At 36.7% G+C, this 24,073-nt stretch overlaps 5 protein-coding genes and 1 long non-coding RNA gene across 9 annotated transcripts; 1 reads left to right on the top strand and 5 right to left on the bottom strand.

The window, feature by feature from the left end:
• Nucleotides 1-1,237: 1,237 nt before the first annotated feature.
• Nucleotides 1,238-4,851, bottom strand: LOC105977812 (Outer membrane OMP85 family protein). 2 transcript variants are annotated; one of them, XM_088819436.1, is made up of 5 exons: nt 4,170-4,851; nt 3,112-3,597; nt 2,097-2,609; nt 1,434-1,526; nt 1,238-1,280 (listed from the first exon to the last, which is right to left on the bottom strand). In XM_088819436.1, exons 1-4 carry the CDS (start codon nt 4,671-4,673, stop codon nt 1,443-1,445), a joined length of 1,587 nt encoding a protein of 528 aa, XP_088675562.1. In that variant the 5' UTR covers nt 4,674-4,851; the 3' UTR covers nt 1,238-1,280; nt 1,434-1,442. The 2 variants fall into 2 exon arrangements, with proteins under 2 accessions (XP_088675562.1, XP_088675561.1); XM_088819435.1 differs by having other exon boundaries at nt 1,238-1,526.
• A 29-nt stretch (nt 4,852-4,880) lies between these two features.
• Nucleotides 4,881-8,631, top strand: LOC105977694 (Mad3/BUB1 homology region 1). Its single transcript, XM_013003043.2, has 6 exons — nt 4,881-5,121; nt 5,226-5,370; nt 5,752-5,909; nt 6,248-6,332; nt 6,426-7,512; nt 8,139-8,631. Exons 1-5 carry the CDS (start codon nt 5,021-5,023, stop codon nt 7,503-7,505), a joined length of 1,569 nt encoding a protein of 522 aa, XP_012858497.2. The 5' UTR covers nt 4,881-5,020; the 3' UTR covers nt 7,506-7,512; nt 8,139-8,631.
• MOP10 (Pollen Ole e 1 allergen and extensin family protein) lies at nt 7,649-8,344 on the bottom strand. Its single transcript, XM_013002674.2, has one exon. It carries the CDS (start codon nt 8,342-8,344, stop codon nt 7,826-7,828), a length of 519 nt encoding a protein of 172 aa, XP_012858128.2. The 3' UTR covers nt 7,649-7,825.
• An 853-nt stretch (nt 8,632-9,484) lies between the features above and the next one.
• On the bottom strand, nt 9,485-13,301 carry LOC105977693 (Protein kinase family protein). Its single transcript, XM_013003042.2, is given in 10 exon segments — nt 9,485-10,313; nt 10,432-10,564; nt 10,675-10,865; nt 10,988-11,371; nt 11,374-11,465; nt 11,554-11,694; nt 11,785-11,928; nt 12,031-12,102; nt 12,653-12,791; nt 12,888-13,301. Coding segments are annotated over 10 exon segments (1,983 nt in total). The 5' UTR covers nt 12,991-13,301; the 3' UTR covers nt 9,485-9,729.
• A 1,427-nt stretch (nt 13,302-14,728) lies between these two features.
• Nucleotides 14,729-18,343, bottom strand: LOC148769897 (uncharacterized). Its single transcript, XR_016031686.1, has 3 exons — nt 15,604-18,343; nt 15,098-15,521; nt 14,729-15,019 (listed from the first exon to the last, which is right to left on the bottom strand). It is a non-coding gene; the product is annotated as an uncharacterized LOC148769897 (long non-coding RNA).
• A 1,694-nt stretch (nt 18,344-20,037) lies between these two features.
• LOC105977653 (uncharacterized) lies at nt 20,038-22,572 on the bottom strand. Of its 3 annotated transcripts, none has more exons than XM_088819441.1 (4): nt 22,426-22,572; nt 22,216-22,326; nt 21,883-22,130; nt 20,038-20,056 (listed from the first exon to the last, which is right to left on the bottom strand). In XM_088819441.1, the coding sequence occupies exons 1-3, from the start codon at nt 22,489-22,491 to the stop codon at nt 21,885-21,887; spliced, it is 423 nt and encodes a 140-aa protein (XP_088675567.1). In that variant the 5' UTR covers nt 22,492-22,572; the 3' UTR covers nt 20,038-20,056; nt 21,883-21,884. The 3 variants fall into 3 exon arrangements, with proteins under 3 accessions (XP_088675567.1, XP_088675566.1, XP_088675565.1); XM_088819440.1 differs by lacking the exon at nt 20,038-20,056 and adding an exon at nt 21,221-21,491; XM_088819439.1 differs by lacking the exon at nt 20,038-20,056 and having other exon boundaries at nt 21,766-22,130.
• Between the last annotated feature and the right edge of the window lie 1,501 nt (nt 22,573-24,073).

Here is a 24,073-nt window from a genome sequence, read left to right as displayed (position 1 = left end):
CCGTCGGTTTGAATTCGACGATGGATGAATGGCGATTTCTTCCATCGGGAACCCAAAACATAATTATATATGTACATTATTATTTATAATGCAATCTCTTAATTAATACCCCTTAAATAATTGTATGTATTTTTGTCTCTTTGTCTTACGTCTAATTGTCCCATGTGAGTGACATCTCACCATCCATGTCTAATGGTTCCTAAGATTGCATATTATTACTAATTATAATTGTATTTTTTTGCAATTAGGGTCTTTTGAGTTCTACTATAGTATAATTTTTACATGATTGAGTGGATTAAGCTTACGTTAATTAGTGACTAGACAAATAAATAGGATGTTATAATAGAGCTTAAAAGTTCTTTGACTCTTTGGTATTTTTCTTTAAAAAACTCTTAAAATCAAAAAAACTAAGTTGTTAACTCTTAACACAACTTATTAGATGTAAGAACTGATAATGTCAGCTGTTTAAAATAAGAATAAGCTTAGTCAAATAAACTGTGAAAAAAATCGATCGTACTTGAGCTCACCCTAATCCAAGAGAGACGAGACTCCGTCCCGTACAATACATACACGATACGCATCGCATGTATGTATCGTGTATGTTTGTCTCGATTTATTTTGTTACAAGTAAGGAAACATTTTTGTAATAAACAAATAAATGTGGAATTGATATGGTCAACGGAAGAAATTGACCGTACCTAGACTAGCCTTTCAACAAAGATATTTATAGATTTTGGCATTAGGAGTAAGTAACGCATGACCTAAATATGCCTATAAACAATTGGATTTCTAATTAAATAAAAAAAAAATGATTATGTGACATTAGGTTCCCTCTTTAAGCAATCAACGGCAACCTTAGGCCCAGTATATGTTTACATGTCTCTATCATGAATTATTATTTTATAAATTTCACAATTTTAATTAATAATCCAGATGCAATATAAAATGCAACACACAATCACACACATACATGTGAATGTGTGTAAAATACGTGTTCGGGTTTAAACACTACCATCGATCAAATCTCAAAAATCACATAAGAAATCATCGACCTACCAAAAAAAATGTCTAGAATTCTTTACGCTTTGGTTTACGAGTAAAAATATCGGGAAAAAAAATGACTCAATATGTTCACTCATGTAAATGCTCAGAGAAAAAGGAAATGCAGTAGAACCTGTAGAGAGCGTTCAAAAACATAGAGTCGATGTAATCGACCTAACATGAAGCACATTCGACATTTGTTGATGTTCAAAGGTCGAATTAAATCTTTATTTTTTTTTCTGCATCAAAAAGAACAAGTCCAGAATCTAAGATTACAGATCTTAGGAGCTGTTATATGTAGCCAATAGGAACCGAAATATCTCTCAAAATAAAAGCTCGGAAGGTCAAGTAAATGTCGTCAGATAAATCAGAAAGAGAGACCAAATTATTACCAAAAGAATTTATAAAGGAGAAGCGAAGCTGAACTGCACACCAGTCTTCCCTTGGTCATGCTCCTGTTGTTTCAATATGTAGCAGTAGTTCACCTGAGTAATAATCCATGTCAACTTGTCAGCAAATACTACTTTCTTGAAATAAGGTATAAAAATCGAAAGAAAATAATAATAATAAACAGAACGAAATACGCATTTAAACATTATAAAGGACTGTTTGCAAACATTCTGCATTCATTCCATTTTGTATTTCAATCTGAAATTACGACATTGTATCAACTATCATGATTTCATCCCTGTAACACGGGAGCACATGTACTGTACTTGCTTATGACATATATATTCGAACACAAAAGACTACTTCCCACCAAAACGCAACCCTATTTCATATTCTTACATACACCACAGCTAAATCTGAATTATCTGATAAGCTGGACCGATTTCACACCTTTTCACAAGAACACTTCAAGTACTGCAGATAAAACACACACAGCTAGTTTTCGCTCGTAGGAATAATTGTTTCAAAAGAAGATCATATCATAAGAATCTAAGTCACATTCAGTATCTGCAAGTCATTCGTCTAGCAAAAAAGTCAACAAGATATAAGAAACTTGACATGACCAACTACTAGAATTATCAATTATCAGAAGCAGAGGAACTCACCTCCATACGAAATAGCTTGGTCGGTACAATGATCCCAACTCCTGCAGAACTTCGAAAAGAGTCTCGAAATTTCTGCATCGAAAATTCCTTATACGCTTTCTCAGTTATTTTATTCAGACTACCAGTGCACGCAAAAACATGTCCATGTATACCAGCATCCCTGAAAACCTTCAGAGGCAGATCGAAAGAAAGGTCCGCAAAGGCAGTGAGAGCAAGATCTCCACCAATGTGATCTACTCCAGGATAATCAGCATTTCCATCGGTAGCATTATCTTTTACAGATCTCCTAGGCTCAGCAGGACCCATTCCCCTTGCCTTGAAACCTAAAACAGATGTGGGACCTCTCAAGGAGCAAACTGGAGAAGAATTTCCACCCATGAAGAACCTCTCTGGCAAATATGACGATGTGTTCATAGATCCGCTACCCCATGGAAGTATAACACCACCTGAAAGACCAAGATTCAATGCAGCTCGATAGAACCCCAAAGGGATAGCGTAGCGAAGATCAACTTCCTGTTCAGAAAAAAAGACAAAAATCACAAACAAATAAAATACATTATTCTAAAAAAATAAAAAATAAAATAAAAACCTGCTCATTAACCCACATATTGTTACAGAAGTGCATTAGAATTTATCAGCACTCCTCGAACAACAGATAAAATTTGCTATGAATCCCTTACGAACTCTACAGCATAAAAAACATCCAATAACAGAGTAAACTAGGCATCGAGTTATATCCAGTAGGCATGACAAATAAGGGCCGTGTTACATTCGTTTCAGTAAAACAAGCAGCTTATGTTTCCGAAAACCATGAACGATAAGATATTCAAGAATCTTAAGTACAATTAACGGACTTCATAGTCAAAACGAAGATATGACAAGTCAAAAAAAATAAGGTAAGGGTACGACTATACGATGACCCAAGCAATACGAATACATATCCTCTCCAGGTGTAATGGCTGAAATATAAAATTGAAATGCAAGAAAGAATATAGCAAAAGAGAGAGCACAAGACCTGACGAATAAAACGGAGGCTCCGAATATCAGGAAAAAGGCCACCTATTTGAGTAGTGGAAACGAATGCATGTCCTCTAGTAGGTCTCATAGGTGAATCTCTTCTGTCGATTTTAAACGTATACTTCAAAGCTGAGAGCAAACTATGTCCGAGCTGCCTCCTCACTGTGTGAGAAGACATTTGAGATGGGTCTTTTAACATACGCCAAGAGAGATTGTAAGATAAATCATGGTTCCCAGACGATAAAAGGCCGAGTGAGAGGCCAAGTGCTTGCTCTTTATAGGACGAAAACTTCAACCAATCTTGGGAAAGCAGAGATATTCTTGCAGACAAAGGAGTAGAAATTCCTTTGAATCTGGGGAGAGACACTCCTGTACTGACTTCTGATGTTTGACCCCAGCCGTAAGACACTGAACCATCCCACAGATCTCCATAACCAAACAAATTCTTCAGTTTCAGTGACCCTTCTAGCGACCAAGAACGAGCCTACAAAAAACACTTCGGTTATGATAAAAATCAAGATAGAACAAACAGCCTCTCATCCACAGAGCGAAGATTTAGATGAAGGAGCAAGCGTTGCAATAATTATCCAAGGATAAAAAATAAGTCATCAACATAAGACATGCAAAATCAAAGGGAAAGATGAATATATGCATTTCGCTAACTAGGCAATTGTTACGTTTTCCTTTTTAATCCTAACTTCTGATGTGATGCCAGCCATAGCCATTTTTCGTGAGTCTATCCGTAACAACGTTTAGCTTTCTAAAAAGTAGTTAAGCAAGTTCTGTAAACTATAGTGCTAATAGCAATGAACATAACTACGACAGTATATTGATAGCAGCATAACAGTTCATTCATTGTCACCAATACCCATACCCAACTCAAAGCTTGTTTAAATCCAATTTTACGTGAATTTCATGTTGCCAAAACCCTCATGTGTACTAATGGTTATAAATCCCTAATCCAAACACATCAATCAACGAAGGCATTTCCAAATTACAATCAGCAAATTCAAAATCAATTATGGAAAATAAACACTACTTCGAGAATGATAATACCTCAGGTTTGGAGTAAACCCCGAAATCTCCAGTCAGAGGGTTTTTCACCTCCGAAACCTCAATGACTACGTTTGCAGTTCCAGGCAGTTCCGGCGGGCCAGCATCGAGGGTAATGTTAACCGATTCAAAAATATCCAGTCCCCGCAGCCGCGCGTTGGCAACTCCGGCGGCGCGTAGCAGCTGCTGGAAGCTAGTGGCGTCCCTGAACAGCGCCTCCACCTCAGCCTCGATCACGGAGTCCTTGGTCTTAGTGTTGCCTTTGATGATGACGTCATGGACCCGGACCGGGACCCGCTCCGTAGAGAGACGCTTGAATAGGGAATCCATATTCGTCCGCTCCATTCTCATCCGAGCCTCGGGAGTCAATGTTTCCAACTCCTCTTCTTCCTCCTCGTCGAAGTCTTCGTCGTCTTCATCTTCTTCGATTTCTTCATCAGGTTCCAAATCGGGAATTGGCACGGGCGGCGGGGTCGAATTCGGGCCGGACTCGGGCTGGTCTACCATGACGGAGTTTTCCTGGTTTAACGGAATGGATTGTGTGGTGGAGTGAGGAAAAAGGAAGAAGCCGCGGCGATCGGCGTTGCAATGGCGGAGTGAGTTAGTTCTAGAGAAATAAAAGCATCGATACGACGCCGTTTCAGTTGCGTCTGAAGGGTTAAGGGCTTTTGTTCGATACGACGCCGTTACGTCCTTTTAAAATACTTAATTAATTAAATATTTTTATGATTTTAGTTTAAACCTGATTTTCCAATAAGACAAAAACGAATTCAAATCCCATTTGCCCCCAAAACACACACACTGAGAATTCTGCAAACACCATTGAAATCCAGCAAGGAAAGAGTACTCAATCAATGTCAAACAATGGCAACACTCTGTACAACAATCTTTTCTCGACGGTGATCTCCGATATCAAATCCTACAGCGGGACCGACCCACTCCTCCCGTGGTTTCGGTAATCGGTTCCTTCATCCACTCTCATTTTCCTGTGTTCGTTGCATTTACAAATGTAGTTTAATTTCTCACTTTCTCCATTTTCAATTTTTTTTTTGTGAGCAGTGGGATAAGGAAGATGAAGGAGACGCTTCCACCTCAGCTTCTGAAAGAGAAACTGCCTCGGTTTCTTCAGAAATGCGCCGAGACTTTCCTAACCGACCGCCGTTACTGCAACGATTTGCGCTACCTTCGCGTTTGGTTGCAATTGGTATCTCTTTCTTTTTCGGTGCCCTAAATGTTTATTTTTTATTTTTGTTAAACCTTCAGTTTGCTTTTGTGGATTGATTTATGCACTATGTACAAGAGATAAATGTGTTTTGTTAGGGCTCTGGAATTGGAAACTGAGAGATGTTATTACTGCAAGTAAAGCAGTTTAATTTTATTTCTTTCGATGGTGATTTTGAGTCTTTATCGTTGAGCTAGTGAAATCAGACTTAAACGAAGATCTTCTACTCATATTTGAATGGAGCATTTCTAAATCAGATTTTTTTAGGATTTCAATTTGTGAGTCGGAATACTGTACTGTACAATATGCTAAATGATTTTATTGAAAGGGTTCTTATGGATTTTCTTGTGTCCTGTCATGTAGATGGATTTTGTGGATGATCCGAAAGAAGTTTTGAGAACAATGGAGATGAATAAGATTGGGATGAAGAAGTCTTTGTTTTACCAGGCTTATGCTCTCTATTATGAGAAAATGAAGAAGTTTGATGCGGCTGAGAAGATTTATCATTTGGGAGTGCAGAAGTAAGCCATTTTACTCCGCTATTACCTTTTTAATTGTAACATTTCACTGTGGGAAGTGATTGCAACTATATACATGGTCAAGACTGGTTAAATATGATATGAAGCCCTCTTGGTTAATGACATGAGCAATATTAGAACGATCGCCTTTTCCTTGACTACGTGTGTACGAATTTGAATTTAATATAAACTTATCTGGTTTTTTGAGCAGGAAATCTATATTATGCAGTGTTGTTGATTGTTATGGTTATTCTGCTCCAAAATTTTAAAGTATCTATTTTTCAAAAATCACGAAAAGTACATAACCTCACCTTTAGTTAGTTATTGTTTCACTTGTACAGTCTTGCAGAGCCTGCTGACGAGTTGCAAAAGTCGTACGAGCAGTTTCTTCATCGTATAAAGCGACATAAAATTAAGAGAGTTCAGGTTTTTACTGTTCCATTTTTGCATAGTCCCTCGTCAATTATTGGTTAGATTTCATCATTACCTAACTATGATTCCATATACTGCTATCTTCAGGTAGGGGAAACAAACAGAGGATCTTTGAATCATGATAATCGAATGGCAGCAAATTCTAGTAATATTGGATTACTCAACGATCAACTTCTTAGAAAAGCAGTGGTGACTGATTCTAATGGAGTCGATGTAAAAGTGGAGAAAGAGAAAAACAGAAAATCTTGCAGTGACGATACAGTTGTGGTTAAGTTTGTAGATACCGCTATTGTTGGGAAATCCAAAACGGAAGATGCACGACATCACGGTCTTGTGGAGCCCACAATCAACACTAAAGAGGCCATGAATGCCATCAACAGCATGTTCCAGCAGCCATTAGAGCCATCAATTGCTCGCAAAACAAGTAAAAATCAATCCAAAACTGGTAAACTGAAAAACGAATGTAAGATTTTCATGGATGAAACCATAGAGACCTCGTCAAAGGATCTACCAATAGCTGGTGCTAATCCGCCTTTGGACGAAGCATTTGAGATATATGTTGATGGTGAAGAAACCAACGGTGCTTCTGTGTTTGCTAGACCGAACGATCAAGAATGTTTGAAAGATTCTAACCCTAGGAAAACGAACCAAGGTGGATTCAGAGATGATACAGTTGTGTATAGGTTTGTGGGATCGACTATCTCGGATGAACCGGAGGTGGAAAATGTTTGGCACCATGGCCTAGTGGACCCCACCATCAATTTGAAAGAGGCTATGAAAGATATTAACAGCATGTTCGGAAAGCCAATTGAGTTTACAAGGAAAAGCAGGGCGAAGAAATCCGAAAAAGCACCTGTGAGTAACAGTTTCGGAGATTTTCTGATACTTCCCGACGATGAACCGAACAATGAAAAGGCTGAAGATGAAAAGCCAATAGAATTTGCAAAGAAATGCAGCCCAAAGAAGCGAGACGAAGGGCCGAACGTGAAGAAGAACAATCACACTGAATTTCTGATTTTTCCAGATGATGAATTAGAAAATCAACAAGACAGTTCCTTGCCAAGCTCGTCTACTGGAAAAGGGAGTGATTTGTTCGAACAAACTATTTGCACAAAAGAGGCAATGGATGAAATCAACAAATTGTTTGCTATGCCAATGGATTTCTAACAATCCTGTAAGTGTGACTTTTTAGTTTCCACTGGATATTGTTAACTTGATCATTTAGTTTTTTAGTACGCGCTATGGTCTGGTATAATTTGGACTCGATATTTTCAGATTATAACACTCCCATATAGCGTAAAAGGCATAAATACAGGAAAAATAGTTAAATTGATCATTAATTCAAGAAGCTGCTTTATAGGAAGATTCTTTATATATGATATGCCGCTTACAGAATCAAATGCTAGATTGAAAAAAAAAATCAAATAGAGCTTCATCAGTTCTCTCAGAATTAAGACAGCAGCTATTAATCAATTCAAGGTAGTGCCTTAGGACTTAGGAGCACAAGTAGCAGGGCGAAAAGCCAACGGTCCAGCGGCATATACAATAGCCTCGTAGTTAGTTCCGACAATTTTCTTGTCTTCGTAACGAAGTGGGGCCCCATAGAGTCCGTAATTGACATTTGTAAGAAGGTTACATGTTGTGATTGGAGAAGAAACCAGTTTCACTTTGCATGCATGTAATGGATGATCCAAGAAAGAGTGGCTCATCACGAACCCTTTAAGCTGCGCGTAAAAGTAGCCGTTTTTAGCTGTTTTGCATGCTTTGTAGAAGCTGACTCGATTTCTGTGATCTTTGCAGATAACGCTGATGGTGGCACCTTCGATGGGCTTGGATTTGGAGAGGGCCCACGTACCGTAGTTGCCGCAGCTCTGGCAGTGCACCACCCCTTCCACCACCACGTCGAGGACTTTCTCAGCCGGTTTCGGCGGTTCGTTGGCGGTCGTCGAGTGGACTGCCGCTAGTGAGAGGAAGAGAATGATGGGGAGGAGTTGGGTGATTGCCATTTTGTTCCTTCTTTCTTTTCTTTCTTGTGGAGATGTTGTTTTTGCTGTGGAGTTTGTGTTGTGAAATGGTGAGTGTGTTGATTAGTATATATAGATAGTTTGTTTTGATGTTTGAATGAATATTACTATGAGAATAAACGTGGGGACAACTAAATGTTTATTTGGATAAATGTTTTTGTGTTTCCTAATTGTTCCCAAACGTGATGGCCACCTTCAATAGTTATGTTACCCCTGAACTAATATCATCCACGGATCCTTTTATTTTTTAATTAATTTGTTTTGCCTTTTGTGGACTTTGTAGACTTCTTCATTATTTTTTTAATCTTTTTGTTTTAGTTATTCGTGGGGTTTTATTTATTTTTTTTGGTAAATTTACCGTCATCCCTTGAGTTAATATCAAATTATGAAAAATCCGTTATACTTTGGGGGAATTACATCTCCTCAAAATAACTATTGTCAAATTAATTTTATGATCTTTTAGATTCCGTGAAATTTTAAGGGTTCTAGGAAAAATTACTTTAAAATCGGCTTTTGAGATCCTACACCGGGTGAAATACACTGAGTAGATCTTTACCATTCATATATACACAAACACACACACACACCCATATTGGTATGTGTAGATCAACGGTAAAAAATCACCCGGTGTAACCTTCACCGGGTGTAGGATAGATAAAACCCTTTAAAATCTCTCATATTTTGGTATTACAACCCTTCAAATTCCAACAAAATCTTCTAGATTCCGTGGAATGTTCTGTAATTTGTAATCGTTTTGTGCAAAAATACAGTTGCCGATGCACCACAATATTAAATTTACAAATCAAGAGACACATTTTATAACCATCTTGTTTCAAAATATGGAGTTCGAATGAGATAAAACGGATACAAACTACAAAAATATTCCACATAATCTATAAGATTATACAAATTCGACACCGCAAAAGTGGACGTGTAAAAATATTCATAGTTTATAGATGGTTGTAATTACCCAAACAAATTTTTTTTTTCTTCGTAATTTGTCATTACATAGGGGGTGGCTCGTAATTTACCCTAAAAAAAGTCATATTCCATAAAATTATAAAATGTATCCTGCATCCAAGGTCATTTCAAGTGCATGCATTAAGAATAGCTTAATTTTGATTTCTTTTGACAATAAAAACATATATTTTTTTCAAGTGCATCTGCACCCGTATATCTTAATTCACAAATATAGTTAGACAAAAACACCAAAATTACAAATTTACCCCCATTTTATCCCCCAGCCATCATTATATATACATATTTTTTTTCCATTTACCACCACACCACTAACAAGCAGCAAAAAATTACTTCTCCACATACAATGAAACATCAAACAAAACAAGTTTCTATATAAAAATCCCATTTTAGCTACCTTCATTTGACAGAATCTCAAGTTCAGCCCACCAAAGAGGCGATAATTTCGGAATCGCCCCATCGGGTCCAACCCCAGTTATCTCCCTCAACCTCGAACAAACTTCTCTCATCGAAGGCCGTTTTCTCGGATCGGAATCCGTGCACCACTTGATCACATCACCAATCATTTCGAGTTGATCTTCTCTGTAATTCCTCAATGTGGGGTCCACTATCTCCCTGAGCAGGCCCGCAGCTCCAAGATAATCCGACGCACTGTCGTCCGGAGTATCGCTGCCCGTCGTATAGGGAAGCTTACCCGTCATCATCTCGAACAGTACGACACCGAAGCTGTAGACGTTTGTTTCAATATTCGCTTGCATCTGATTGGCTGATGACGAAGAAGTAGAAGAAGCTTCTTCTAGGTTGATGAAATCGGATACTTTTGCCGCGTAATCTTCGGTTAGATAGATTAGTGAGGAGGTTAGGTTTCGGTGGGGTAGCGGCGGGTTTAGTTGGTGCATGTAGTCCAGGCAGTAGGCCGCCCCCATTGCTATTCTCAGCCGAGTCGACCAGTCCAAGTGTTCGGCTTCTTTTACTGCACGGAATTGATCATTAGTAAATAGAATAAAATAAATTAGGGGCATGTTTGGTTCGTAGATGATTTTTTTTCTTTCGATTATACATAAAATAAAGAGAATTTAAGCACTACTTACTGTGTATATGCTCGAAGAGAGTTCCATTAGGAGCATACTCAAAAACCAACATCCTTGTGAACGGTTCCTCTTCTTCACAATAGCCGAGTAGGCTAACGAAATTCTTGTGATTCACTTTTGCCAGCGTGTCGATCTGTGACGAAGATTGAAAAAAACTGAATTAAATTTAGAAAAAAAAAGATTCTTGAAAATAAAAATATGTTACATGTTTATGAAAACTATATAATGAGAGATTATATTTACCTTCTTCCTGTACTGAGCTTCCAAACTAGTCGACCAGTCCTTTGCAGAAGTTACTGTAATAGACGCAACTGCTATCTCGACACCGCTGGACAATGTACCTTTATAGAAAGTACAAACCGACGAAGCATCAATCACGTTGCTAAAATCTTCACACGCAGCCTGAAGTTCGGATCTCTTTAATTTCGGCACCCCTAAAAAAAAACAACCCGAAAAAAAAAATGGTAAAATTAGGTCGACCCCTTTTTAGTGTCCACCTCGTTAAATTCTTGAATAATGAATATATGATTTAACCGACATGAAGGGGAAGAAGTACCGGTAACGAATGCTCTCTGCAGCTGTCCGCTTAATCCTGTTGCCCACGGCTTGACAGAAGTAACTTTACCGCTTCGATAAATGAAGATGCCGACGATTAAAAGTAGAAGCAATAAAGGACCGCCAATGGCTGCCGACAATATTATTTTTTTATTCGAATTGGAATTTTTCATCGATGAGGTAGGAGGTGTTTCTGCTGGATTTAAATGTGAAGTTGGAGGAGTATTAGTACGATTAGCAGGTGAAGGTGAAGAAATCGGTGTTAATGCAGATGGAGATGGAGTTGGAGTCGGAGTTGGGGGTAGAGTTGGAGGTGGAGTTGGGGGTGGAGTTGGAGGAGGGGGGGTGAAATTGAAAAATGGATTGGGGGGCACAAATACACGGGGGGTGTCGGCGGAGGACGAAATACAAATAATGGGGATCGAGGAGTTTGTTGTAATAGCTTCCGTGCTGAAACTTTTTTCGTTTTCAATGAATTCCTGCAGAAGAAAAATAAACGAATATCATGCAAACGAACAGGAGAAAAATCGTGTTTTTATTAAGGAAAAAAAGTTCGAATAGATTTACCATGACATTAATAGGCTATTACAAGATGGGGAGTGTTTGGATGCGGATAAAAGGCTATCCTCGACTTGGGCTTCGGATAGCTTTTGAAGAAGGTAAATTTCGGGCCTTGTACTGTGTAGAAGCTCGTTGTTGTCCAGTAAACTGCATTATACGAAAATAAGCACGTTTTATTTAAAGACACGAAAACCGGGGGTTATATAAAGATTGGGGCGAGTTTTATTGCGAACTTACAGAATAGTCAACGACAAATTGTTGCCTAGATCACATGGGAGAAGTCCGCTGAAGTTATTATATCCAATGTCTAACACCTCCAATTCTTTTAAATTTACAATTTCTTCCGGAACTAAACCGGAAAAGGAATTGTTGCGCAACGTTCTACCAAAAAAAAAAAAAATTCCGTAAACACATATACAAAATTAAAGGCGATGAAAATGAAGATATTAGTCCGTAAAGAGAAAGAAAATTGTTGTGTCTTACATAGACTTCATGTGAATTAGGTTCCCTATATGAGGAGTAAGAGTACCTTGCAGACACAGATTCTTGAGGTTCCTGCATATAGTAGTTTCGATAATATAAGTTTGCAGTTTTTTTCAAGAATCGGATATTTTTCGTGAATTTCTGAATTTTCCGTATTAACTAGTGCAGATTATAACCCAGAGTCATAAGAGAAGTATCGTATCCTTCAATCTTTTTTTTCATACAATCCTTTTGTATCAGCCAACGTGTATTCGAGTAACTTAAATCTTGAATATTGTGAAATGAAACCAAAAACACGAAACTGTGTCATCTTTCAAAGTTAGAAAGGCTACTTTCTTTTTTAATATTTCATAGAGACTAGCCTCAAAATCCAAGTTCCTTTCCTTAATGTGTTAATTATTCAAAACAATAATCAAGAATAATGTCGGTTAAATCAAAATTATTCCAATACAAAAATCCAACTATATCATTTCATAGCTGCTCTACTGTAATCAGATAAAACTTGAAAAATCATATCTTGACTCCAATATTTCCCAAAAATATATATATAGCAACATATATATCCTAGAGAGAGAGAGAGAGAGAGAGAGAGAGAGAGAGAGAGAGAGGAAAAAGGACTTACAAAATAACAACAAATCCTTGAGAGCATTGAACTCCAAACCAAGAACAAGGAGTCTCCACTCCAACTTCATCAATCCAATTCGACAAAGCCCCATGTGGGTCACTCTCAATTTCTTCTTTAAATCTCAGCAAAGCAACACCTAAATTATTTAGTACATGAAAAAATCAAAAACCCAAATAAAAAAATAAAATCTTTCATAAAACCCAGCAAAAAGAAAAATAAAAAAAAACCATACCTTCATGGTTGAGAGACAAGCAAAAACTATCGTTGAGCAAATAAAGGCAGCAAACCAGAAATGCAGACAAGGTACGACTTCTAGATCTCCAAAGCTCGATCATTTCATCAGAAACCTCAAATTAAAACAAATGGCAGCGATTCTTATGTAATCCAATCCAACAGAACGAACGAGTTTCTTTGAATCAACGGAGCGAGTTGACTCGGTCCTAGCGCACACAAACGCAGAAAAGATGAGGGGAAAGTTGAATAAGCACGCAGTTGGGACAAACAAAAATAAAAATAATAATGCAGAGAGAGAGAGAGTTGTAGTAGTAAATTGCAAGGGAGGAAGAGAGAGAAAGAGAGAGAGAGAGAGAGATAAGGGTCTGAAAAGGAGGTGGTGGTGTGACTGTGCAACAAATAAATAGGGGATGACTGTTTCTTGAAAACGCGTACCAGTGTAAAGGCCCTTTCTTTGACTTCAATTAACTATATAGTCTTTAATATTCATGAATTAATTAAACGCAGCAAAAATGAGGGGTTTTTTGGGAATTATACATGCTCTGATTTGCATGTGCGCTCGGATTCATATGTTTGGGAGGACATTTCCCAGGTGGCGTGCCGGCGGCGGATGGCTTTTCATATTCGTATTATATTTTTGTGTAATTATAAAAAAAAACCTTTTATTTGGATGCTATATTCTAATCGTAAATCTTCTTACACTTTCATAATTTTATCTTTTGAATTTGGTGAAATATTCTCTTATTTGTACTCTATTTGTGCAAAAATGTAATTTTTTATGTACAACAATCTGATATTTACAAGTCAACAGACACATCTTATATGTTCATCTTGTTTTAAAATGTTGAGCTCGAACGTGGTAAAACAGATATAAACTGGAGAATACTCCACATAATTTAGAAAATTCTACTCAATTTGACATTACATGGATAAATGTGTAAGAATATTCGTATTCATATATAGTTAATGAGTGGTTGTAATTACCCAGAGAAATTTTTTCTTCGTCATAGGTGCCGTAATTTACCGTGAAATTTATTAGATTTGATCATATTTTCAAAATTCCTAACGTAGGATCCCTTTGATTTTTAATTAAACTAGTAAAAAGAAATTGAAGTTCTTGGTTACACGCTGGCTACTACTTTATAGTATATACGCATGTGTAAGTATAATGGCGTGGTGTAAGAATTGATGTTGATTGTATATTTGTATTAGTATATATAAAAAAACAATTAATAAAAAAATAAAATGGAGGAGAATTGAATGGTGATGTTGACTGGGGAAGAAACAACAAGGCATGGACAAAATTTGTGGTGGTGGGGGCACAGATATTGAGATTCTGGACTTTTATGTTTACGGTGGCTTACTTGGAAATTAAGGCGAAGTCGTTGGATATGGGCCAACTTTTTCTAATTTTTTTTATATAATATATAAATTAAAAAATTAAAAGAAATAGGGAAATTTGGCTTATCTTGAATATTTCTAACTTCATATATTCATTAAGAAACATGATTCACAATCACCAAAAATTTTGTTTACTAAACGTAATTTGGGAGTTCACCAAAAATACGTGATATTAGCACCTTACGAGATTCTACACCTGATCAAATACTTCATGTGATTTTAAATTGTAGATCTACATAAATAACTATTCAGTAAGCACACATACACATGGGTGTGTGTTATTATGTGTAGATCAATGGTATACAACTACATGGTGTATTTCACAATGTTTAGGTTATACAAAACCTCCACTAGACTTTGTCAAACAAAAATATCTAATTACCTTTATATATATTCATACCAATATATATAAGTAGATAATATAATGATTGTAGCATCTGTGGCCCTCATTTCATACTTTCAGAAACTAAAAATATTAGTGTCAAACAATAAAGAAATAAACATGGATTTTAAGAGATACTATAAGCTATTAGCCATAATACATTTTCAATTAAATCGAGACGCAGCTTATTTACAAGCTCGGGTTTGCCATACCGTGAAGCTATCTCGATTGCATCTCTATAAAGGTTATCTTTCTGCAACAATGCAAATTGCCTCCTCCCATTCCCCTATCTTCCCGTAAATGTAGGCTGCAACACGCCTCATCTCCACCATTTCGTGTTTCTCGATCTGCTCGTAACAAATTTTGTTTATTTATATATATGTTTAAAAAATACGCAAAAAGTATGCAGTAATATTATAATTCACCTTTCGAACACGGCGAATTTGATCAAAGTCATCATGCAACTCAATAGATTTATGCAGTCTGTCATAATCCTTCTCCTCGACATATATCTCGTTCAGAGCTTCATTCACCGCATACACATTATTGCTCTGAACTGCTTCCATGTATGGCTGAACAAGACCAAGGTGTCCCGCCTAAACGGATCGAAATGAAATGTTCGGAGAATAATTGGACTTTCAAATTGGACTTGTTGAAAATAGCGTAAGCTTCTTCATATAATTGAAGATTGGCGCTCATAAATGCTTTCACAACAGCAGAGACTTGGTCCGGACATTTGCTTTCAGGCGAAGCTGTCAATACAACTTGGTCGATGAGTTGCCTTCTGAATTCATTTCCGGGTCGAGAACTTTTGCCCAGAGATCGCCATCCTTTCTTTCAAAAACGTACCTGAAAAAAACTCTGAAGGCATTGGATCAACTTCTCGAAAGAAAAAAAAAATAAGAAAGTAACCAACCACTCAATCACAGACCTCGCTTGCAGCTCGAACAAAGAAAATTCTTATTCGTCATGCTTATTTGTGCATTGTTTTGGTTGAATATTTTGTATTTTAAATTTGGAGTTAATTTGTGTTAGATCATGCTATGTTCGGTTTTAGACCTCACCTTAGGAAATTTATGATACGAAGTATTGAGTAGTGAGTGATTTGGGATATGATTTGGGCCTTCTTTGATCCGTTTGAGCCTTTCAAGCCGACATTTTTATCGAAATTTTCCTTAAAACCTTGATTTGAGCCTCGGAGAAAAGGTGTTCTTTCTTTTATCCAATGTGTATAAGGTAGAATAGATAGAGATTCTTGAAAAATTACCCCTTGGAGTTCGGTTGAAAATTTTTATAAGGTCCTTCTTCTTCTTCCCCGAAAAAAAAAAAGAAAAAAAAAAGAGAAAAAAAAGAAGAAGAAAAATATACATGTGTCTATATATATAAAAAAAAAGAAAAAAAAAAGAAGAAGAAGAGACTAGAAGGGAGAAGTAAGGACTAGTTGTTGAATTGTTTTGAAAGTTCGATTCATTGTCTTAAGAGAAAAAAATTGAGACTTTTGAACTCTTAAGAATCGAGTTTATTAAAATCCTTAGAGGTGACTTCATTATTTCAAACGCTTATATTTCAAATTTCGGCGTAATCACCTCAATTAAAAAAAGAATAGCCACATATACCCATATTTTCTACCTCGGACCAAATAGCCTAACAATTGAAAGCCAAAAAGCCCCAATGATCCCAATAGCTTAATGTTCGATATTAGTAGAGTATAATAATTTGGTGAGTATTTGGAGTCAAACATATGCATGTAATAAATTTTTTCTATCTTTAATTTACAAATATTGGATGATTGAAGCAATTGCATGATTTGTGGTTTTTGGCTATGGTAAGTGGCTAAGTGCTTTTGAATTTTGAGCTTGCGAATGCCTACGAATTTTCATTATAATTACAAGTTCTGAAAATATGAAGTTGGTCATTAATCTATGTGATGAGATGCGGTAGTTGAGTCATTTGCTTACAATTAGATTTTGCGCGAGGACAAACAAAAGTTCAAGTTTGGGTGTGTGTTGAGTATAGATATTACACTCAATACTTTTACTTTACGTAGATCTTTTGTTTAGATTTAATTATATTTGTGCTTTAATTGATTGATTTTGTGTTTTATAGGTAAAAAGCACGAGGGAATAAGAAGTAACAAAATAAGATTTTTAGGGTAAATTACAACAATCCGTGATACAAAAGAACCTTCATTGTCTGCGAATAGCTATTTTACCCTTCTAATGGTAATTTTCTTCTGTACAGAATATCGTTTGTGGAGGCTGTCCGTATGAATTTAGCTGAGATGGTTACAAAATTTTAAATCTCCCTGTCCAAGATCAAAAAAAATGGGGTAACGACTTCATCTATACATAGTGAAAAAATGTCAAATGCTCACTTTTGAAAATGCTTATGATTATTTTTTTTCTTCTTTATGCTCTTTTTATTTTAAAGGTTGTTCGGTCATGGTAGCGGTTTTTTTGGCTAGTCATGCTGCTAAGCTCAGCGACTATACCTTATCTGACTGGGAGACGGTTGTTCAAGAATTAATAGATAGAGTGCCCATAGTTTGTCCCACATAAAAGACAAAATAGATGACGCAAATTGTTATGATGGGAACGTTGTAATTGGGCTTTATTATATAATGAAGTATGGGATTGCGTTGGAGTCGAAATACGAGTTCAAGGCGTGCAGAGCAGCAGATTATGTGGACCAGCAGCCTGTCCGTGTAAGTTTGCTAACTAAGAATTCATTATTTTGATCATATCCAATTTACTTTAATTGTCGGGACACTCGGCATCTAACAGCTTCCCAAAAACTAACGGAGCATTTCCTGCATTAACCTAATCAGAGAGACAACAAAAAGTCACTTGTGTGACCTAAATTACGAAGATTCAGAAAACAGAAGCCCTAAAAACACTCTTTAAGTTCAATTCCACTAACCACAAACCTAAATTACAATAACCGCAAAACGAAGCCAACGGATATGGAATTAAACTGAACAAAAAAAAACGGAAACATGAAATTAACAATTCCCTACACATTCAAATCGAAAATATATATACTGAACATGAATCCATCGATTAATTCCAACAAAGTAGTCAAAGAATCAGAAATTAAATAAAATTAAGAATTACCGCAAGTGCTTCTTTAGCTTCTCTCACGTTCTTTAGAACGACATCCATGGTTGAATCGCGAGCAGCTGAAGAGTGTGGTTGAAGTGGGCAGTGATTTCGTGTGTAAATGTTATAATAGTAATCGCAACAGCCCTAATATGCTATCGTGCGCAGAGGCGCGAACTTCATATTCTTTTTTTTTTTTTTTTTTTTTTGAAGAGACGATGACAAATTATAGTTTATTAATAAAATAAATATTTGGGCTTTAATTGATGTAAGGTCCAAATATTTAATTGTTTTATTAATTATTTATATATTCATTTGATTACACTGGTGTGAAAAATGGATGATCCAAAGTAGACACGGCCACGGGCCGGTTTTGGGCCGGAACCGGCCCAAACCGGACCGTTGACGGCCCAAACCGGCCCGTTGATCGTGTGAACCAGCCCGAAACCGTGAACCGGCCCGTCCTACCCGGGACGGGCCCGGTTCTTAGATTTGGTGAACCGTGAACCCGGCGGTACACCCGGAATTCAAAAAAAAAAAAATTCAAAAAAAAAGCAAATAACGGCTAGTGAACCGGCCCAGGTGAACCGCCCGTTATTTACTTTTTTTTTGAATTCCCCCCCCCCCCCCCCCTAGCGGTTTTTTTGGCTAGTCATGCTGCTAAGCTCAGCGACTATACCTTATCTGACTGGGAGACGGTTGTTCAAGAATTAATAGATAGAGTGCCCATAGTTTGTCCCACATAAAAGACAAAATAGATGACGCAAATTGTTATGATGGGAACGTTGTAATTGGGCTTTATTATATAATGAAGTATGGGATTGCGTCGGAGTCGAAATACGAGTTCAAGGCGTGCAGAGCAGCAGATTATGTGGACCAGCAGCCTGTCCGTGTAAGTTTGCTAACTAAGAATTCATTATTTTGATCATATCCAATTTACTTTAATTGTCGGGACACTCGGCATCTAACAGCTTCCCAAAAACTAACGGAGCATTTCCTGCATTGATCTAATCAGAGAGACAACAAAAAGTCACTTGTGTGACCTAAATTACGAAGATTCAGAAAACAGAAGCCCAAAAAACACTCTTTAAGTTCAATTCCACTAACCACAAACCTAAATTACAATAACCGCAAAACGAAGCCAACGGATATGGAATTAAACTGAACAAAAAACAACGGAAACATGAAATTAACAATTCCCTACACATTCAAATCGAAAATATATATACTGAATATGAATCCATCGATTAATTCCAACAAAGTAGTCAAAGAATCAGAAATTAAATAAAATTAAGAATTACCGCAAGTGCTTCTTTAGCTTCTCTCACGTTCTTTAGAACGGCATCCATGGTTGAATCGCGAGCAGCTGAAGAGTGTGGTTGAAGTGGGCAGTGATTTCGTGTGTAAATGTTATAATAGTAATCGCAACAGCCCTAATATGCTATCGTGCGCAGAGGCGCGAACTTCATATTCTTTTTTTTTTTTTTTTTTTTTTGAAGAGACGATGACAAATTATAGTTTATTAATAAAATAAATATTTGGGCTTTAATTGATGTTAGGTCCAAATATTTAATTGTTTTATTAATTATTTATATATTCATTTGATTACACTGGTGTGAAAAATGGATGATCCAAAGTAGACACGGCCACGGGCCGGTTTTGGGCCCGAAACCGGCCCGAACCGGACCGTTGACGGCCCAAACCGGCCCGTTGATCGTGTGAACCAGCCCGAAACCGTGAACCGGTCCGTCCTACCCGGGATGGGCCCGGTTCTTAGATTTGGTGAACCGTGAACCCGGCGGTACACCGGGAATTCAAAAAAAAAAAAATTTCAAAAAAAAAGCAAATAACGGCTAGTGAACCGGCCCAGGTGAACCGGCCGTTATTTACTTTTTTTTTGAATTCCCCCCCCTAGCGGTTTTTTTGGCTAGTCATGCTGCTAAGCTCAGCGACTATACCTTATCTGACTGGGAGACGGTTGTTCAAGAATTAATAGATAAAGTGCCCATAGTTTGTCCCACATAAAAGACAAAATAGATGACGCAAATTGTTATGATGGGAACGTTGTAATTGGGCTTTATTATATAATGAAGTATGGGATTGCGTTGGAGTCGAAATACGAGTTCAAGGCGTGCAGAGCAGCAGATTATGTGGACCAGCAGCCTGTCCGTGTAAGTTTGCTAACTAAGAATTCATTATTTTGATCATATCCAATTTACTTTAATTGTCGGGACACTCGGCATCTAACAGCTTCCCAAAAACTAACGGAGCATTTCCTGCATTGACCTAATCAGAGAGACAACAAAAAGTCACTTGTGTGACCTAAATTACGAAGATTCAGAAAACAGAAGCCCTAAAAACACTCTTTAAGTTCAATTCCACTAACCACAAACCTAAATTACAATAACCGCAAAACGAAGCCAACGGATATGGAATTAAACTGAACAAAAAACAGCGGAAACATGAAATTAACAATTCCCTACACATTCAAATCGAAAATATATATACTGAACATGAATCTATCGATTAATTCCAACAGAGTAGTCAAAGAATCAGAAATTAATAAAATTAAGAAATACCGCAAGTGCTTCTTTAGCTTCTCTCACGTTCTTCAGAACGACATCCATGGTTGAATCGCGAGCAGCTGAAGAGTGTGGTTGAAGTGGGCAGTGATTTCGTGTGTAAATGTTATAATAGTAATCGCAGCAGCCCTAATATGCTATCGTGCGCAGAGGCGCAAACTTCATATTCTTTTTTTGTTCTTTTTTTTTTTTAAGAGACGAGGACAAATGATAGTTTATTAATAAAATAAATATTTGGGCTTTAATTGATGTTAGGTCCAAATATTTAATTGTTTTATTAATTATTTATATATTCATTTGATTACACTGGTGTGAAAAATGGATGATCGAAAGTAGACACGGCCACGGGCCGGTTTTGGGCCCGGAACTGGCCCGAACTGGACCGTTGACGGCCCAAACTGTGAACCCGGCGGTACACCCGAAATTACTTTCTTTTGAATACCCCCAGTTTTTCCTATAAATACCCTCACACCCCAATGTTGCTTTTTTTTGAATTTTTTTTGCCCCCCCCCCCCCCCCCCCCCCCCCCAATTTTTCCTATAAATACCCTCACACCCCAATTTTTCCTATAATTTACTTATTCATCAAATATTTCAAACTTGTGCTTTTAAATTGACTTTTCATTTATTTCCTTTTCCTTTATCTATTTAAAAGTACTTCTTTTAATTTACTTATTAATCAAATATTTCAAAAAAAAAAAATCAAAATTTCTGGGCCGACCCGGAACCGGCCCGAACCGGCGGGCCGACCCGAACCGGCGGGCCGACCCGGCCCGCTGAACCGTCCATACTACGGGCCGGTTCCGTTTCCGGAAAATGTGAACCGTGAACCGGTTTGAACCGGCCCGGAACCGGCCTGTGGCCGTGTCTAATCCAAAGCATGTGTGTATTATCAATTACAAAATATACACCTAAATTTTTTGTTGCTTTATCTATATTTGTAGATTTTAATCAAATCAAAGAAATATTAATCATATATATACGAAACTCAACAACTTTGGCGAAACTAACAATGACGGACGGACACGGAGTACTTCAACACAACTAAGTTTCATATACACGCTACTAGTTGTCGCTCTATATCTATTGTTTGTATGACTCTTTCCTCGACTAAATGTATATCTCTAAACCTGGAATCACCTGCAAATGTTTAAATGGAGGATCCACGTGTTACATGCATACAGTCAGAATTTTTTCATGAGAGAGAGAGTTTAAACATGGAAAACGGAGAATATTAACCAGATGATAAACGAGCACGGGTTTATTAAGTGAGCATGGTCCGATGATCTGGATGAGATGGTTTGAGGGTTAAGAGAGTAATTTTCTCGTGATGTAATTGTGATGGTCAGGTATTTCTAAATGAAAGAATTTCGATCTACATATTGTCAGGCAGTCCGGCACTCACGTCGACATGTTCACCAGCAAATTAAACGAGACCATAACATGATATCTATAATTGTCTTTAACAAACTAATTTGTTATTAAGAAAAATAAATACAGATCCAACCAAACTTGTTGATAAATTAATTACCTTCAACCACAGGGATTATAGCAGGCAGGTAAGACATCAACAGGTAAAGTTGCACCTTCAGCAACAACGTAAACAGATTCTACGGTTGTTTCCGTAATTCCTTTGTGAACCTCTGCTCCGAAAGTTACGGCGGCGTCACTGCTACCATCCTCCTTGGATGCGGCGGCCGTAAATTTCATATAGAGATCAATACCGGAACAAACAGCTGCAATTATTCTCACAATCTCCACCACACGGTAATCTCTGGACTGCAACCAACAACAGAGGATAATTTAAAATTCCGATTAAGATGTGAAAAACAAAATCAAAAAAATTAAAAAAAAAATATCTTACGTGTTGCTGGTTATAGGAATCAATAGCTAGGTCGACCAAAGGTATGCAATCTTCAAGGTTAGGGGGGAAATAGCCTGGAGTATCTCGATCGTACATCAGCTTGTGACCACACTAAACAATTAATTAATTATAGGGCAAATCAATTATTACAACAATTAGATCAAATTCAAAAAAAAAAAAAAGGGAAGGGTTGGGGGAACGCTAACGCACATAAAAATCATTATCGTCGCAGTCTGATTCGTCATCGTATAATTTATCCGTCAATCTCAAAGCCATCTCTCTCTCTAGAAATCGTTAACTTCTCTCTCTCTACAGAAATCGTAATAAAAAACCTAAGTACTAGTAGTAGTAGTTTCTTTGTTTTATAGAATTCCAAAAGAAACCCGGGTTAATACGCTACTTAATGGGCTGGACTCATAATTGTTGTGACACGGTCGGACTCCAACACCCATAATACTGCACGTTTCTATATTTACAATTTAGTATTACTATTTTTAATACAACACTTCTTATGTATTACTCCATCTGATCCACAATAACGGTCTCTTTTTTCAAATATTTTTGTTCTATATTATCTGTCACTTTAGATTTCCAATACTGCATTAAATGCATTTTTCATGTTTTAACCTTATCAATGAAACTCTATTCATTAATTTTCTCTTATAAATCATTAAATATTAAAGGTTGTTTTAGTCATTTTGTTATGATTTTTCTAAAATCAAGATATATTTATTGAGTTTCTTAATCTTTGTGAAAAGTGAAAAATGACAATTATTTAGGAACGGAGGGAGTAGTATATTTTGTAGTTTATTTTAGGGTAAATTACGATATGTCTCTTAGGTACGGTCAAATTACGAGAAACTTCATTCTAAATGGATAAATACAATCGCCCTTCAACTATAAGACTTTTTTCACATTTATCATTATGGTGTCAAAAGTGTAGTTTCTGATGCACTACAATCTGATATTTATAAACCAAGACATACATTTTTTATGATCATCTTGTTTCGAAATATGGAACCCTAAATGGAGGAAAACGGATACAAACTGATGAATATTCCACATAATCTTGAAGATTCCTCTAAATTTGACACCGCAATGGTGGACGTGTAAGAAAATTCATAATTGAGGGGATAATTATAATTATTCAAACAATAGGGTTTTTTTTCGTAATTTGACCTTACCTCAAGGGATGGCCGTAATTTACCCTTTATTTTATAACAATTACGTCTTTCCTTTTTCTTTATTTGAGTTCAATTTAATTAATAGCGAAAAGGGAAAACGGGCCGGAAAGACATTTAATGGGCCGGACAAATATTTAATGGACTGGGTTTTTCCTTTGAGCCAGTCACGGATGGGTTCGTGGATTCTTCTCATTACTTGTACGGGTATTCACTCGTAAAAACCATAGGGAAGTTTCATACATTTCACGAAACAAAACATACAGTTCGGTTCGATAAATAATCGAATTACCAATATTTTATTAAAATGTTCAAAAATTAATTATAAATTGTAATTTCTTATTATTATAATTTTTTGCATAAAAATAATAAAATTTAGTATAAATATTAATATTATACATTTATAAATAAATTTAAATTTAATATAAAAAATTGGTATTTGTGGTAAAACTGAATTACCGGAATTTTTTAAATAAAAAAACTAAATTTTGTACCGAATTACAGGTTCAGTGTTCGGTGCGTGCCAAAAATCCGTTCGGCTAGTTTCCGGAACCGATGACTCTACCCCAATAAATATGTGAATTCAATTTCGATATATATATTTTTTTTCAATTAATCATTAATAATATTCTTAATATAGTATCAAACATTTTCAATTACTTGTATTAAAAAGTTTG

The sequence above is a fragment of the Erythranthe guttata genome, chromosome 6 (assembly GCF_056151865.1).
Source record: "Erythranthe guttata isolate IM_541 chromosome 6, IM_541, whole genome shotgun sequence".
Taxonomy (NCBI): Eukaryota; Viridiplantae; Streptophyta; class Magnoliopsida; order Lamiales; family Phrymaceae; genus Erythranthe; species Erythranthe guttata.
The sequence above is the reverse complement of the archived record's forward strand: the minus strand, read 5'-3'. Positions and strand labels throughout refer to the sequence as shown.